Source organism: Lissotriton vulgaris, chromosome 8, assembly GCF_964263255.1.
Source record: "Lissotriton vulgaris chromosome 8, aLisVul1.2, whole genome shotgun sequence".
Classification (NCBI taxonomy): Eukaryota; Metazoa; Chordata; class Amphibia; order Caudata; family Salamandridae; genus Lissotriton; species Lissotriton vulgaris.
The window spans coordinates 685,105,681-685,124,699 of record NC_141696.1 but is presented as its reverse complement, the minus strand read 5'-3'; the positions used below and the strand labels follow the sequence as shown (position 1 = coordinate 685,124,699).

General features: G+C 42.1%; 1 protein-coding gene across 1 annotated transcript in view; it reads left to right on the top strand.

Moving 5' to 3' along the window:
* The window catches only part of PHEX (phosphate regulating endopeptidase X-linked), a 1,438,972-nt gene that overhangs the window by 1,063,362 nt on the left and 356,591 nt on the right, over positions 1–19,019 (top strand). The window contains exon 15 of the mRNA XM_086934549.1: positions 15,295–15,353. Within this exon, the coding sequence (XP_086790675.1) occupies positions 15,295–15,353 (59 nt within the window). The remainder of the gene's footprint in view (positions 1–15,294; positions 15,354–19,019) is intronic.

The window sequence follows — 19,019 nt, the reverse complement described above, 5'->3', positions numbered from 1 at the left end:
GCAGCGCTTCCCAGTGCAATCCTGTACCCCGGGCGGTGGCGGTGAAGCTGGCCAATTTAAATCATGAATCACCCACGCCGGCAGAGGTGACAACAGGGGCAGTTCCCAGGCACAAACGCGGCTGTCCCTGCGTGGAATAAGGCAGTTCCACGTGCCTTGGTGCCGGACAGTTTCTTTAAAGGTCGACGGGTCAACAAGGCTGCTCACAGGCTCCATGGTGTAGGGCAAGCCCTGGAAAGGTGGTTGTCCCAGAAGGGCAGTCCCTATGACAATGTTGTCCCAGGAAAGATAGTTCTCTTTAAATCAAAAAGGGGTGCAGTCCCAGAAAGGCAGTCCTTCTGAATGTTGTCCAAAAGAAAAGTAGTTTCTTAGGGATGTTGTGGAGACACTCTGGTGGTGGTATTTCCAGTCTCCCTGCTGGCAAGGCAGGATCAGCAGGCAGTAGAGCAGCTCAGTAGGTAGGGGCAGCAGTTCCTTGGAGCAGTCAGCCTCCTTCAGACTGGCAATCCTTCCTGGCGCAACAGTCCTCACTCCAGCAGGGATTCTTCTCAGTCCAGGGTGAAACAAGAATGTGAGGCCAGGACCCTCCCTTATATATTCTACAGTCCAGAGGCTAGAAAGTGGTGGAAGTCTCTGGAAGGGTCTGGGGGCAGGGGCTTCTGGAAGAGTCCAGGGAGTTCTGGGATGTTCCTTGCCTTCCCTGACCTAGCTGTCACATTGACGAGAGACAGGCTGTTAAGGCTACAGTGGGCAGACCATCACTGCCCATCCCAGGGGAGAAGGTGTGAATCACCACTCCCTTCTCTCAACCCAGTCACCTTTCAGTATGCAGAGGGGAGTGGGGAGTCTGCAGTGCCCAATCTAAGTGTAGGCAGGAAAAAGTCCACTTTCTAAAAGTGGGATCTCTAGCGTAGTAGTGTCCAAACCCCATATATCTTCGGAAAAGGTTCCCCGCCCCGAGTCCATCAAGCCCAAACATGACAGACTTATTAGGTTCCGGTCAGAAGTTTTCCCATAAGGGGAGTTCCCAATGTTAGCGTATGGAGGATTAAGCCTTACTGCGGTAGCAGGGGCTTGAGGCAGATATGCCAGCGCCATATGGTTTTAGGAGAGAGCACCTGCACCTCAGCACTGTTTAGCAGTGGTGAGGTGCCCAGAGTCCTAAGTCCAACAAAAAGATACAGTGAAAATGGGAGGCACAAGGGCAAAAAGGTAGAGGAAGACCACCCTAAGGCTGACAGGTCCAACACTAAGTTTCTCTATCTTTTTGTGATTGTTACACTCCCATTCTCGGTGCAGTTCTTTTAACACCTATGGTCTAGCATGATTACGTTAGTATGGGCAGGCAAACAGCCGCAAGCCTCTTACAAACTCCTCGCGCTGCTACTTGCGTGGGGTGTGCTGGGAGCACCGGACATACAATTATATGCTCTATGTTCACAGGCCCAAATCTTACACCATTGACTTTATCCCACCCCATTCCAGACACATCTAGCCATAGAGCACGACCAAGTCTCCCTCTGGCCACTTACTACAGTGAAGTTTCAACCCTATAAGCACCTAAGGCCAAAATTAACACAGTATAGTGTGTGCTGTGGGCTTGAGTTGGACTTAGGACATGTGCTGGCCTCAATACATTATACGTTCCTTCCATCCATTTTGCCAATAATCCCACACTCCCCTGCTACAAGATAAAGTTGCAATTAAGCATGCAAATGCCCAAGGCATAAGAGCCTTCTTGGACTTATACTCCGATGATCAGTTTATCCCACCATTTGAGGACACAGAATCACACACCCTTACATCTCTGGATACACTATTATATTATCAAATCTGCTATGCCTGTCGGATGTTACATAGTACCCTCCCCACCCCAGCCCTAGCCTTCCCAGCACTGGAAAATATCCACACCACTACACACAATGAAAACTGATTACTCATCTTTACACCCACACACTGAACGACTCCCCTGCCATCCTCCTGAGAACTCGAGCGGCTTGGGACATGGACCTGGACTACCCCTTGTCGGATGAGCAATGGACCTTCTGTTGTGTGCTATTAAAAATGCCATCCCCTAATTATTGGTTCGGGCTCATACATTTTAAATACATACACCATAAATATTGAACACCATTACAATTACACAAAATGGGTATAACTACCGACCCTCACTGGCTGCATTGTCATGAGCCATGTGCCACATTTCTTCATCTTTCATGGAATTGCCCTAGAGTGGTGGATTTTTTAAATTAGGTTTGCACCATAACATGCTATATTACTTATTTGCCACTCACACACGACCCCATGATTTGCCTTCTCTTATGCGTTTGAAGGACATACCCAACACATACCATCGCCTCATTGCAATGATACTCTTTTTCAGCAAAATACACAGTAGCAATGCACTGGGGAGGAAAGCCAGCCTGACTATCCAGGCTTGGTTAAATGAAGTATCCTTCTGCCAAAAACAAGTTTATACATTCTGGGAACTCACGCCACTGCGATCTCAGCCTAAAGATCTTTGGATGACCTACACTACCTACCTTAGACAGAGAAAACCCAATATGTCGGCCACTCAGAATACCCGGTCCTAATCGTAAACACTGAACTTGCTTGGACAGAATCGCCAAAGCATGCCGTTTGCTTGAAGTATCCAGATTTGCAGGCTGCAGAATCAGATACTGTTTACCATTCCAAATATTTGAATACTGCTCTGTTAAAAGGTCTAATTCTGCTATTCTGGTACATCATGTATTTACTGTATGTTTTGCAACTTTACCCTATAACATCATGACTGAAGACATTGTATTGCACTTTTATTTCGAAATGCCAATAAATAAAGTATTTAAACAAAGAAAATATCCTTCCGAAGGTCCAGAAATGAACTGAATAGTTATTCTGAAGGTCCTATTTTAATACCTGGTGCAAACTTTAAAGTGGAAGAAATGTCTGGAGTTTTCCCCTCACAGAAGTGTCTTAAATGTTCTTCCCCCTCCCCTAGTCCCAGTCTGTCTACAGTCACAAAAGGCCAGTGTGAGGTCCTTGTGTGTGAGCTAAAGCAGTGTCTTTGAAATGTATGTGGTGCTGTGCACAGCTCTGCCTCCCCATTCTACTTGGAGGGCCCATCCTACCAACACCCAGTCCCTCTATTGTGTGGGTGTCTGTGAGGAATATGCATGCCAACTGTCAACTATACCTAGTCATGAGACCCAGAAAACAGGCTAGCGGCACCACATTTCTAAAAGTGGCATTTTCAGAATTGTGACTTAAAATAATGCTTTGCCATTAAAAAGAATTTTAAATTATTATACCTTAGACAACAAACATGACATTCCTATATGCTCCCACATACATTTAAATGTAATAAAGTAACCTTATGGGATCCTATGAGAGAGGCAGGCCTCACAGTAGTGAAAAACGAAATTGTGATTTTCCACTACCAGGGCATGTAAAACTTATAAGTACATGTCCCACTTTTTAAATACAATGCACCTTGTCCTATGGGCTCTTTATGGCCTTCCTAAGGGGTGAATTATGTATAAAAATAGGACTTTATTGGCCTGGGAAGGGGTTTATTTGCCAAGTCAAATTGACAGCTTAAACTGCTCACAGGCCAATGGAGACGACATCGCGTTAGGATACAGAGACGCCGAACTTGTTACACTCTGGTCGACCAAACAGGCAACTGCCGAAAGGAGATATCTGCATGGTTTTCCTAAAGGAATAGGAGGTGGCATTTTCTGACTACGTAGAACGAACTTCTATTACACAAGCCCTGAAGAAGTTCTGGTGACCGAACGAAACGCGCTGGCTGGTGTCTTGTCTATAAGTGGATCATTAAAAGAACATTGAATTTTGTACATCACGACTCAGCGTCTATATAAGAGGACATTCGTAAGACTTACTAATCTCCCATGATCAGAGGAGACTCACCCTTTTAGAGGTGCTTTTTCAATTAGGACAAAAATACATTGTTACAGAGGTTACATAGTTATAAGAGCCTGGCAACAGAGTGACAAGTGAGGTCGAGACAAACAAAAAGGATATATACGTAAGGGCAAAAGCAGGCAAGGGGAGAGATTCAGGGGAGGAGGGGGTAGGAGCAGGGGAAGAAGACAGAGAATGGAGGAGGGAAGAGAAGTGGAGGGTGAGATACACAGCATGGAAAAAGGAGGAGGGGTGACGGGGACACAAACCGGTAGACGAGTCAGAGCTTCGTCCAAAGTCCAGTAAGCTGTGATCCCAGGGGAAGTGGTATCATTTCCCCATCTCTGTTGCGAGAGGCTCCCTATAGGCAGTGGACTCTTTCAGAGAGGTCTCTGAGACTCCAAGGCCTACATACTGGATCCTTCCCCAAAAAGGGGAGAGTGAGTGCTTTGGCAAGGAGTGCCATACCATACCTCAACTGTGAGTGTCTCCCTAGGTGCTGTTGACTCTCTCAGCGGGTTCGCTGAGACTCAAGAGTATAAATATTGGATCTTTCCCCAACAAGGGGAGAAGGAGTGCTTAGTCAAAGGGCACAAAAAGACAGGGGGCTAGGCGGTGTAGAGGGCAAGGGGAAAGATTCAGGTGAGAGGAGATAGGAGCAAAGGAAGTAAGACAATGAAAGAAAGAGTGCTAAATGGGAACAGATATCTAGATAGGAGACAAGGAAAAAGCATAGTTACAGAAATACGATGAGGGGGAGTGGGCGAGACAGGGAGATGGGGAGAAAAACTGTGCCCAAAGTCCGGCTGGGTAGGTGACGGTCAGGGGATGAAACCAAGGCCAATCCCATCAATAGCTGAACAGAGCAGCTCCACCGGGCGTCGGACATAGTGCTCGGACTCTGCTGTCAGGATGGAGATGAGGAGTACTCAGAGATTTTCAGATTTTGGGGGGGACCATGGACCGAATTAATTCCAGATGCCATTTTGAGGTCCGGCACAGTCCTGGGTGGGAGAGGGCACCCTGCTGTAAAGGGATCATTTCCAGTCCACTGTTGCGTGTGATTCCCTTGACGTGGTGGACTCTCTCAGCAGGCTCGCTGAGACTCCAAGGCATAGATGCTGGATCCCTCCCCAACAAGGAGAGACGAGTGCTTTGGACACGGGCACACTCAGAAGACTGAAGGAGGGAAGAGGCGGTAGTAAACCCGGCATGAATACATTGTCAGACGTCCAGTAGAGAAGGATACGGTTCCCAGTGGAAAGGGATCAATCCCAGTCCTCCACTATGTGTGATACCCTTATCACTGTGGACTCTCTCAGAGGGGAATCTGAGACTCCAGGGCAAAGATGCTGGATCCATCCCCAACAAGGGGGGTAGGAGTGCTTTGGACAAGGGCATATTTAGGTAGATTGGTAGCTAGACCAAGAGGAAACAGAGTGCTTGACATAAGAGATTACCCAAGTAACATGCGTAGATGCAGATTGCATCGAACAAAAAAAAAACTTCGGAAATGAGGTGGAGCAAGGTGTAAACAATAGGAAAAAGTAGCAGTAGAGAAGAGGGGGTGAACAGGGGAGAAGCAATCATAATTTTAAATTAATATCAAATTCCACAGATCAACAGTTACAAAGTTACATCAGTTATTAGATAATAAAACCTAGCATTAAGAAAACCAAGTTATACAATTACATCTGGGTACAACTGTATTCCAGTTCAGCCAGTTGGTTTATTAAATCATTACTTCTCTTAGTATTATGCGCAAATGATAGCTTGTGTTCAGAAATTATTTTTGCTTTTGGTGTTGCTCCTCTCACTTCTTCCCTCAGAAGGGTCTTCTGCTGTGATCAGCTGTTTTTTTTTCTTTTTACAGCTGTGTAGAGAATTTAGGGAAGCCAGCTGTTCTGTGGTTCACTCTTCACCACTCAAAAGAACCAAACTTACATCTTCAAAAGTAAGCTCTTTCACCGAAGATCACAGAAAAGAACTACCCAAATCCCCCAACCAGAAGCAACCGAGTCCTCTAATGGATTTACACACAATTCCAATTTCACATTCTAATTTAAACTTCCATTTCTACAACACGCTCACGTGGCTGGTTGTAACTTGGGGGAGCTATTCGTTGCCATCAATCATTTATTTATTTATAGACTGTTGGTGTTAAAGAAAAATGCGCTGACATGTTCTGCTGGCAGCAGTCTGCTCGTCACATGAGTGCAATTGTGGTGCAACTAGTCTGTCAACTCTTATTGGGTCTGCAGCATTTGATGTGGAGATACAAGACTGGCTGATACGAAAGTAGAATGTTACAGGGTTGAACTGTAGCCAATTGGTTCATTGATTTCACTTTACTTCCCAAAGGAAATCATGAGATTTCATGCCTAACATTTCTAAATACTTCCATTGGTAAAATGTAGGAAGTAGACAAGTTTCATCGCAAAATCTCTGTTAAGCTGTTCAATGAGGTCTCAACTACGTTTGAACATTGTCAGAGAAGGGAAGTTAATGCACTCAACAAAATACCGACATAATAATGTCCCATTGTTCAATGAATTTCATCACTAGAGTATCATCAGCTAGATATTCAAATGAAACAAATGAGCAGAATGTAATATAATGAAATCTAAAGATGCAATATACAAGAACGGGAAACAACGTTTACAACGCAACTTTTACAACGCACTACCATTACAACAAAACTTTTACAACGCAACATCCATTACAACGCATGCCATTACAACGCAACCATTACAAAGCATGACACTACAACGAATACCACTACAACGCATGTCATTACAACGCAGTCATTACAATGCATACCATTACAACGCATACCATCACAACACATAGTACCCTTACACTATCCAACACTTACCCTACTGTTGCACCCCCTGGAGTTAGAATAGTATTTTTACCCCTACACTATCCAACACTTACCCTACTGTTGCACCCCCCTGGAGTTAGAATAGTAATTTTTACCCCTACATTATCCAATACTTACCATACATTACGTTGTAATGGTATGCGTTGTAAAGGTAGTATGCGTTGTAATGGAATGCGTTGTAAAGGTAGTTTTTAAAAATTAGTTGTAATGGTATGCATTGTAATGGAATGCATTGTAATGGATGTTGCGTTGTAAAAAATGCGTTGTAAAAGTATGCGTTGTAACGTCATACATCCTACAAGAACATAGTGAATTGTAATGTGTTTTGGAGAAACATGTGCATGTACTGTTTAACATACAGACTCTTGTCTAAAGCAAACTTCCAGTTAAAAACATGGCTCACATACCAGTTTATTTTCACCCGGGGCTCATTGTAACTTAACAGCCAAGCCATCTTTTCTAAACTACAACTTTTTTTGTACGGTCGGCACTGCTCCAAAAGGCAACATATGACATAGCACAGCATGTCACATACGTTCAACCCAGATAACCCTCATGAATCCGCCATCCTTAAACCGAAACAGCCCTCTATTAGAAGAAACATTTAAATTTAACAAAATAGGCAGAACAACTTTTATTCAGAGTTCAGGTAAGGAAAGCAGACTGTCACAGGGCACACTGCCAGAACTAATCAATAAAAACACACACATTTCAGATAAAATAGATCAGAGAGACCATCTAACCCATGAAGGACAGCTCAGCCACATAAACTTTTAGGTTTCACCGATTGTGAAGCAAGCAAGCTGTGGGTTATTCCTCAGATAGAACTGAAAAAACATCTTGAGCTGACAACTTAGAACTCTGTAGAGGTTTTCTGTGCACGTCATGACAGCCATGCTTTTCAATAGGAATATAAACAGCAACTTTTTAGAAGTCTAAGCAACTATTTGCCTCAAAGGCACTTCCCTCAACCAGCACCCTGAAGGAGGCAGATGGAAATCCAGGTACTTCCATCACTTTCAATGCAAAGAAATCGGGACCTCCCTGGTGAAGGTGTTACATCACATATTAATGCTCTGTGTTTAATTCTTCGAGGAGTTTTGAGTGCAATAGTGCACTGTGTTAAATAAATCAATATTGTTACATGTTAAATTGAGCTTTTCTAGAACAAATGTCAAAATTAGGTAAAGTGAAGGAAAGATACTCAGCTTTAATTTTGATAACACCTGCTTCCCCTAAATTACTAAAGAGACAAATTTCATGAGATTTTAGGGGCAGCTCAAAACCTTTAGTGAAGGCATTTACACACATTAACAAACCAAAGGTCTAGGAGAGCCCAGAGATATACAGAAATCACTGAGACAACGATAGTGGGGAGCGCTGCTGCAGGCAGACTTTCACAGAGAACCCAAACAATGCATGTTTTTGCATTTTTCATTACCCCATGGGAGTGGTGCAGGGGGTCAAATGGGCTGATCATCAAGACTCGGTAGAATCTTGCCACAGTGTGGAAGTGCTTCGGGAAGGAAGGAATAGTTGTGAATTTTCAAATTGTATACTCACAAACAACTCTTTGGAACATCATTGCATACCATCTTTCTCCAAGCACTTTCACAGCACTCTGCAATGTCTTTGCTGTCAGCTCAGCTAAAAAACCGATGGCAATGCTGGACAGCACCTCCTTAGCTAAAGGAGTGACTAGGGGAGAAATAAAGCTTTCGTCTGAGGTAAGGGCAAGGATGGGAGATGCCATTGAAGGTTTGGCTCATTTTTTTTAATTGAGGGTGCAAGAGAACCTTGAGCTGAGCTAGGCACAAGCATCCGGTTTGAAACTTCAGTGGCTCATCCATCTCTAACACTTCTAATGTAATCATTACACCTTTAAGTTCGCACACAACTCATCACAGAGCAGTGCCTACTTTTTTATTGTGAAGGAACAATTACCAAAATATGATAAGGCCTTCGTTTGTCACCCTAACCAAGAAAAAAGGTCTTACCAGAGGATCTATGTGGTTACTACAAACGGGTCCAAAATGCCTCACTTTTCCTTTTCCCAAATTAAGTGTGACTCTATCCATGGTTACTTGTTTTGTCCATAATTGTCTCCTCTGAACATCCTGGTGTTTGGCTTGTTGACTGTGTGCACATATTGTGATTGGTGTGCTACTGAAAGTACAGTGGAAGACATGGGTTCTTGTCAGTTTGTAAGAGCCTTCGCTTTTTCCATGAGCATGTTGAGCTAGGCATTGGTTTTATCATATTGTGTGTACATATGCATTCTGGTTTTTGGGCTATCTGGGTAATTCCTCAGCATTATGAGTTGCTTTTCTTCTGTGGTAAACAAGTTCTGTTCTCTTTTACAGGTCCTCAGTCTTAAACTGTGACGCTGAGCCCCGTTGAGGTGTAATTTGTTAAATATTTTTGCTCAAGCAGTCAGCTCGTATTACCTTTCATGGTGTGGGAGACCATTTCTCCCTGTATGGGATGTTGGTACGTTGATGTCTTCTGCCACTTCTCTGCTTGTAGTTGTATTTCTGTATTCACCCATAGCTTACTCTGAGTGTTCCTAAACGTTAGGATCCCAGCCCCTGAGTTGTTAGTGAGCATTCTTGGAGTCCTATGTTTTAGGTTTGTGGCTCTTTGTATGATGGTTAGGGGTCTATCCCCACTGTGGCCTCAGTTCACTATTATAGCTTTAGAGCCTGCCCCAGCGAGCCTTTGGCTCAGGCCTTTAACAAGGGAGCAGGCCTTCAATAGCCGGTAGAGCCTGCTAAGTAGAGCTCAAAGGCTATTAGAACATTCTGCCCCTAGAGGGCAGACTGTTCTAATTTGTAAAACTAATTAGAATGTTGATGCGCTGGGCTCCTACTAGCCAATAGAAGCACAGAGCACTCAATTGTCTCAAAGGAGTGTTCAACATTCCAATGCACTATTAGTTGTTCTGACTCAAAGATTACATTTTAAGCATGGGCATATTCTCGCCTCTTTTCCAGCTGTGACTCTTTTTGGGGATGCTGCAGGTTTGCTGAGAATTTCAGGATTGGTCTCCTTGGAGTCCTTTGCTGTGTTTCCGGGTCCTCACAGGTGATGGGCTCTACCTGGGCCACTTAGTATATATGTGGGACCAGGACCGGCTCTAGGGCGGTGCGACCGGTGCCACCGTACTGGTTGCTGACTTCACATGGGGGCGCTTGTTTGCAATCGTTATTCGACAATTAACATGTCAAGAAAACTCGGGTGATTAATGTACTTCCGGGCGAGATCGGAATTTTGTCTAGTAAAAGTTTTGACTCATGGAAGTTTCGATTCATGGTAAGGTAGCGCAGAGGGTTAATATGCCTGCTGCAAAGAACATGTACCATGCAGACCACAAAGTGAATGTAATGTAAACAGGACAGTGGGTTACTGCTTTTGTCAGAGACTTCCTTTTGTTAGTTGCAGTTTACAGTGAGCTATAAACTGTCATCAAAGAACTGTGTGCAGACTTCAAGGTATAGATTAGAGCGTATGGATTTTTCCCCCAGACTTTCATTATTCTAATGTTGCAAAAAGAGTTCATTTGGGTACAAATCATTTCTTGTTATTAAAGAGAGCCCTAATCCTTTGTGTTATATTTTACATTCAGGGTTTGTGCTTCTTCAGACCAAGTACTCTACTTCCTACCTGTGGCTGACATGTGGATCCGGCCCTTGTTGTCCTCTTATGTAACATTTAGTATACACTGATTTACACATCTATGATTGATTGTCTCTGTGTAATGTGTGTGTTATGTAAAGTGCTCCGACATCCTTAACTTTTATGAGTGACACTATAAAATGAATTGAATGCATCTGAGAGAGAGGTTATGGAGACTGTTAAAGGATGGTAGGCAGGGAATTTGTGGCAGAGGTGGTCATTGCGGGCGCCAACAAACATTGTCCCATTGGGTGTCACCAGTGCTAAAGCCAGCCCTGTATGGGACTGGTGTGTTGTGGATTAGTTAGTGGTTACCAGCTGCTGTCCACGCTCGTCTAGCTGGATTTGGTCTCAATATTGACCCAGTTTCTGCTTCTAAGTAATTCCTTGTTTCTCTTCTGCTTTCTGGTGTATGGGGCATTCGGGTACTTTCAGTCTATCGAACTACTTTCTGGGGGCTTTCAGACAGTGCTTAGTTTGTAAACTAATAAGTGCTAGGGCACTGACCAGGAGACCACAGCAGCTTGCACCACCCTTCGCTACCAAAACAACTACTAACCATCTCTCTCGCCTGCAAGTGTGACAGTTCAGATTATTCTAGCCCCCAAAGCTAAAGGAATGGCTAGGGAGGCAGGTGTTAGTAATTTTTTATGTATATTGTATTCATAAACAACCGTTGTTCTGCTCATCTCTAAAATAGATGAGCAACACCACCATGTGGCAGACTGTCCTAAGTGCAGTGGTGAAAATTAGGTGCCGGTGCTGAGCGCTGGCAAACCAATTATGTGCTGGTGTTGAGCACCGGAAACCACGGCTCAAATTAAGCACTGCCTTCAGAAACGTCTTGAGTCTGATGGGTAGGGCATAGTTCCTTGATCATAATGCATTTCTCCTAGGTGAGCATGCTCCTTTTGAACAGCCAGGCTAGCCAGAATCCATGTTCTGCACTTTGCTTGTCCTCCATTAGATTTAAAGAGGCTGTTTTTCATTTGTCCTTGTGTCATATCGCTTATAAAGCTCTATTTGTTTCTTTGCCTATTCGGAATATGTATCGCCTGTGCGGCTCTGGTGCTGGTATTAGTGTGTTCAAGACTGAATGCATGGCGCATTAGTGATTTTGACATAGGTTGCTCAAGGTTATGCATTTTTGACTTATAGTACACAGTTTGGTGTGAGGGATTTGGTTCACATCCTTTTTCAGTATGCAAAAATCCAACAGTGGTGTTTGCTGCTACAAAACAGCGGTGGCAGAAATGGCACACAAAACCAGCTGTTGTAGTGTTTGATGTTTTGCTTCAAGTTTGTGTCGATGTGGAGAGTGCTGTTTTGCGGATTAAAATGCTAATTATTGACTTTTTCCCTGCTACAAAACAGCACATTCCTGCACACAAACAGAAATTAAGCAACCTAGTACTCCCGTTCAGTAAGATTTACGCTGCTGAAATCCTCCTGTGCCATATTACCACCGCCTAGTTATTTCAGGTAATTCAGCCCAAACGGTAGATGTAATAGGACTTAGTAGTGATCTTCTCTGTCCCAGCCCCCCCTCCCCCATTTTTACTTTACAGGTTACATATCACTCTGGATTGATTGTAGACTTGGGTCACTTTACGTGATAACAGGCACACAAATCATATGAACATAGAGCCAGGACTTGAAAGGAAGGCGCCGTTAATGGGAACAATCAATCTCAATTATTTGTGCAAGTCCTGTGAAACAACATGCGGATATAAATAATATATGGGAGCGAGGTGGGATGTGCAATCGCTAAATGGAAAAATACAGATGTCTGAAATAAAAATACACACCCTAATGTATGTTTTTGTTATTATTACAGCTATTTCTAAAGTCACAGTGGTGCTTCATCTATCTATCTATCTATCTATCTATCTATCTATCTATCTATCTATCTATCTATCTATCTATCTATAACGGATACACATCAAATCAAAACTATTTTTGTGCATGAGAGAACAATACCTCTGCAAAGTGCTGGGTTACTGTTAAAGTAAACATGGAAAGCAACATTGTTTTCCCTCTTGCTTTGTTTACTCTTGTGAACATGGCCATCTCAATTAACACAGGTGTTTTGTACTTTCTATAAAATCAATCACCAGTTTATATGTCACTGATAGAAGAACATATATTTACCAAATGTAAAAGTACCTGTAGTTTCAATGGAAGGAATAATTCTGAAATTAATTTGTCAAAATGTATATTTCATTTTTGCAGAGAACACATTTTAATGCATCATATTCAGCCAGTCAGGTAGCACAATATACAAACTCTCTGTTGACCATAAACTGAATTGAGTCATACATTCATTTATGACCTGTTTCAGAGCTCATAATTAATTGTCACAATAGGCTTCAGGCCAGGAAGAAACATCAGAATGCAAACTTGCCAAATAAAAGGGATGTTGTTCTGACAGAGAGAACAACATATGTGGATCGCCATAGTATTATGATCCTTTAAAGACTCTTAGTTTGAAGTTGGAGAAAAGAGGGGTAAAAGACACAGAGAGTAGTCTTACAAAAAACAGAGAACCCTGATAACATAGAGTTGAAAAGAAAGCAAATATGATATGTGTTGCCTAGGTAGCTTGTTACCAAATTACTTGGAATGTTCGTTTACTAATCTTCATACCATGGTTCATAATGGTATGCCTAATCCAATACCACAATGTGTCCATTATATTATTTACGTAGAATATCTTGTCAAACCTTGTCAAAGTTCAAGTCCAAATCGTACTAAATTATCATTTTGGATGAATGCATCTGATCAAACATGATGCATTTTATCACATACTTAAATATGCATATTATCAACACAGAGTTAATTGAAACTAAATATAAAGTAGATAGACAGCTAGTGAAAAATAATAGGATGGAAATGTGTTATAAGTGGTATTATCCTATCCCAAACTTGATATTTGCACTTCCATTCTAATCGAAAATGCTACTGATTAAACAACACACGTATATGTTACTGTCCATGTAATTTGGCATCCAATATTGTAGTTTAGACTCTCCTCATTCTCTTAAATATCAGTGTAATAGTTTCTATCCAAGTACTACCAACTTCGTAAAGTGCCAGAAATTGTGAGCGTAATCACCAGAATGAAAAAAGCACCAGTTATAAGCTCACTTCTATTCTACCTTGTAATATTTAATGTTGTTTTGTGGGGAGGTGGGCTTAAACTATATTCCGATATGCAGTAGTAACAAAGAAGGCTATACTGTTATGTCCATTACAACACATGTAAAATGTGATTTTTCATTGGTGAAATTAAGATTAAGGGCCTGATTATGACTACGGTGGCCCAATGGACCACCACTGCACAAGTGGTCTGACCGCCCTATTACAAGCTTGGCAGTTGGACCGCCAAAGTACCGCAGCTACCACCAGTGACATCTTGCAGCGGTCTGAGCCCACCATATGCTGGTGGTGCTGCTACAACACGACCAAGCATATTATGAGTTTCCTCACCACCACAGTTTTCATGGCAGTGAGCACACCACAAAATGTGTGGCGGTGAGGAAATTGAGGGGGCCCGGTATGGCCCCCTTTTGCCTCAGGGCCAGGAGATGCATGTGCCCCCTGTGTGCATGCACCCCCAGTTCCTGCACGGCATGGACTTAACAGACATGCTATGAAGGAATGCACTCTGGCGGTCCCACAGCATTGCTTTTCTAAGGCTCACATACAAGCCTTTCAAAGGCTCTGCCTATGCCCAGCTGCCGCAGGACCGCCCGACTTGTATTCCACTCGAAATACGGCCATGGAGTGGCAGCGGGGCGCTGGTGTGGTGGCCCACTGTCACTCCACCAAATTTGTAATCAGGCCCTAAATCATTCTGTATCCCTTTTTAGCCACGCTTTATATCTGTACTCTGGAAATGTATATGATACATCTGCTTGGTTGATAAATATAATCAGTCAATATCCAATAATTGGTAGGAATTTCAAGCACACTTTTAAAAGCTAGGAAGATTCAACATATTTTTAGCAATGTAAAGCATTTTAATTTTTCTCAGAAATTAGGTGTTTACAGAGTTTTGTTCTTTGCTGATCGGACCAGGATGTCACTAGAAATATGGGTATATTTCTCAAGTAGTAGGGGTAAAATATACTTTTTATGTCATTGATTTATGCTAGTACTTACAAGTTAACTTTGCTTATTACTTTCAATTTCAGATGAATATTGGCAATAACATCCTTATAAATTACCAAGGAAGACCCTCCAATAGAGGGTTGATAAAAATCACCAAGTATAATAGCTTCTTTGAATTTAAAACGAAGCAATTAGTTCTACTGGAGGTCCTGAAATTGGTCTCTATGGCTCCTATTGTGTGTTTTGTTTTCTTTTGTATTTTCATCTTTAATGATGAGCCTTATAACGGGTCATAAAATAATTGAAGAAAGCATAATCTTTGTTTGAATTCGACTGGCTGAAAATCCAGTTTGATAGAGCTGTAATGAAAAGCCAGCCGGGGTGGGACTATTCCTAAAAGACGTTTTTGATCTATGCTCTCAATTATAGAATTGAGGGTCAATCCCATGAATTGTTATATGCAAAACAAATTAATGGTCATATGTAGAGCGTTAGTGAATAATGATTAACTGTTCAATGTGCTGTTTTTGACTTAGGCCAATCTCCTTGGCAACCTACAACTTTTCTTTGACTTTGACTGTGTAGCTGTTTGCTTCTTCTCCCTAGGTCTTTAAATGTAGACAATTGGTATTGTATAAGTGGTCTTACTACATATTTAGATGTGCTTCACAACATATTTATTTTTTCTTGTGCAGGTGGTATACGAATCCAACGACTGTCAATGCCTTCTACAGTGCTTCTACAAACCAGATTAGTGAGTATCTCAAGTCTGAAATTTCCACAGAAAAATATTACATTTTACTAGACCTTCTCAGACATGGAGAAAGACACTTTTACATAAAAAATTCCAAAAAGGCCAGCTCTACAACTGATCTGCTTTGATTTTTGTGTTTTATCTAGTAGTACAAAGTGGGAAGTGCTATTCTGCAGATCAAGTAGTATGTATGGTAAAACATGTATTTCATATATTTTTCACTTGCAAGTCAAAATATGTAAGTCGCTTACATGTCGACCTGTTTACACTGAAGCACTCGGAAGGGGGGGTGCTCTTGAACTCCATAAGGGACACTCTTATTGTATTAACACCGAAAACAGCGCTTGAGGCAGGCTCCTACCATCCTCTATTCATGCTGAATGTCAACCAGAAAATACTTAGCCATAATCTGGGAGTACGGCTGCTGCCCAATCTTGCATACTCGATCCATGCAGATTAATTGGGATTTATCCCTCATCGGAACCCATTTTGTAACCTCCGCTGCCTGATGCACGTTTTGCATACACCTGTCTTAAAGAAAGGCCACTACGCACTAGCCTTCCTAGATATAGAACAAGCCTTTGATTCTGTCTGCTGGGAACATTTATGGCAGGTATTGGAAAGAGTGGGGATAAGCATTAGTAATATCAAGTGTATTCAAATCTTTGAGTGACTGATAGTGAGAGTGCGCACTGGAAGATATGGCTCAAACGAAGAATGTTTGATAGAGAGGCATGTGACAGGGATGCCCGCTGTCACCCCACACATTCGCTCTTGCGATGGAGCCCCTGGCCTGCCATCTCCAGCAGATATTGTATGGGTGGGGTATACTTTTGGGTCAAACGCTAAATGTGGTCTCACTTTAAGTGGATGATGCAATGATTTATCTACGTTATCCTGAAATATCTGCCCTGACCCTGCTCAATTTTATGTGTAAATTTGGAGAACTCTCTGGCCTCTGTGTTAATATTGCCAAATAAGCCCTATTCCCACTAGGGAAACTGCAAGGGACACCAATGAACTGCCTCCCGGATTCGGGGCTACCTTGGAAGTATTATTTTTTAAAACGTTCCTTATGCACTTAATGTAAAGGAGGTTTATAAATACGTGCATAATGTTATACATGGCTTTCAAGGCAAACTATTATCTTTAGCCCAGGTTAGGAAACCTCACTGCTCACTGCGGTGATGCCAAAGCATTTGAAAAAACGAGTTCTGCCACTTTCCTGCTATCAGATCAGGAAAGCCATGGGCTCTGAAACGCAGATTCTGTCTTTTTAGGTCAAGCCTGGGCAGCACATGCGCTGCTCTGTGAGGCATGCTGTATTCAGGTATGGACTTGAAGCTCTGCCCATTTTACACCCATCTTTTCAATTGGCTCCTGTTACTGTCCTTTCTAAATGGTTGATTTTGATTCATAAATAGGCTTAGTAGTTCCTCCATAGTACTGCCTAGTCTACATTAGTAACATCCCATAAAGACTGTCCTTTTTACTTGTGTTATTACTCAGTATTTTTATTTAGTGTGTGAGCAATATTTTATTGAATGATTTCCCACAACATGCTTTCCTTCAATGTAGCACACCGGCAGCTTTTAGTTTTTTTTATTAGTAATGGTGGCCGTATCATATTAATACATTGTGGCTCACCCAACTTGCACCTTTTCATCTATAACATTTTTTTTTTTCCCAGTGCAGTCAACTTTCACTGTAGAAGCTGGGCTCCTTTTTTAATGTTATTTGCCAGCGCCATCCACTTTAACCATAGCTGCCGTGCTCCAGAAGCATTCATTTAAATGAACTTTGTTTTTTGGTGAAAGTGCCCCATACCGTGCTTTCACTTTAATAATGGCTGCTCCACTTTCTGTAGACGCTGCTCGCCGTATCCAGCTTACAGCGAGCCACATCTAAAGAAATACAAATGAACAAAATAGGGACATCAGAAATTCACTTGATAATAATGTTTCCCTTTTGGCAGGACTGAATGAATGTTACATACAAACACACCTATTCCTTATGCAATCTCTTCATTCCTTTGATTTAAAAACAACTTCATAGCATACTTTGTATTTTTTACCCAATTTCTTAATAATATCTAATGTAAAAATGTTCACCGTACTAAACTGTATTTACTTATGTTAATTTTTTCTTTTTATTGAAGTGCTGCTCTAACTCCGAAACCATGTCTTGGTAGTATTTCAAGGGCAAACGTAAGTTACTGAGAGTCATCCAACAATAGCCAGTGGTCCAAATAAATAGCATTCACTGAAAAGATGCTCATTATGGCTAATAGACCAACAACCAACTCTTTTCAGAAAGATGAAGACATTATGGTGGGAATAAACGTGTTTATAGTTTTTTCCTGAATCTTAGTAAGGGTGTTACTGATCATATAAATAAAGGGAGCTGATTCCATAAATCATCTATAGCCACTCTTAAAGATCTCCTGCCAACTTCCTTGTTCTTGTTTCAATAAGGTAAAAGGAGCAAAAAAATAAGACCGTAGAGCTCAAGAGGAAGAATACTTTATACAAATTTCTTGCGTCGAAAGTGAGGAGCAGTTTTAGTATATGTTGTAGGCCAAACAAGCGGCTTTGAATTGAACCCATTTATAAACTGATAAACTAATACCCAATGTAGCTGTTTAGGCTAAAGGGAGACACTATCCATCTTACGAGGATTTAAAATAAATTTCGCTACAGTATTAGGAATCTTCTGTAATTTAGCAATGATTTTCTTAGGATACTATGTACATTTCATTCCAGCTGTCCCGTCTAGGCTGTACAAATGCATTTGCCATTATAACTCTCTGGGAGAATATAAGAAAAGGTAAACATTTGAGAGTGCATATGCTAATCTTTTGTTATGTTATGTGTGTTCGGACAGTGCACTGTTACCCATAAGAGTATCCTGCCCCAAACAGGTGTATGTCCCTAGCCCTGCCTTGGGTAGTTTGGTTAATTGAAAGGCCAGGTCTTCAGCTTCTTGCAGAATTTGAGAAGGGAGGAGGAGGCACTGATGTGGAGTGTGAGGTTGTTCCAGAGAGAATTCCTGTCCTCCTGATCTGGTTTTATGGATGCATGGGATGTGTTCAAGTAGGAGTCCTGCAGAGCTTAGGTGTTTCGTTGGTTGGTGGAAATAGATGTGGCTGTTCAGGCAAGTGAGGCCTAAGTAATGGAGCTCCCAGGGGTGTGGTATGATGTTAGTTCTGTGTGGTAGATTGAGGGTGCGTCTGGCTGCCAAGTTCGTATAGTTTTTAGTCTTTCGGTGAGTTGCTTGATGTTACCAGCATAGAGGGTGTTCCCATAGTCCAACTTGCTAGTGACTAGGGCATGAGTGATGGTTTGTCTGGTGTTGCTTGTGAGCTCCTTGACGCTCTTTTTCAGCATCTTCAGGGTGGCCACGCAGGATGTAGTGACAGCTTTGACTTTTGCCATTATATCTTGTCAGATGAGATGTACAATTAAACATCAAAGGGTGGTATTTGGCATGGCGGACGCAGCATAGGAGTTCTTGGTGTAACGACTCAGACATGAGCCCAATCAATTTATTCTGAATTTGTTTGGCAAGATAAAGTGGATGAACCTCATTTGTGGTAACTCTACAAACATGTGCCATCATCACAGTGTCACACTTGCCTAAATATTGTACTAGCCTCAGGAAGTTGTC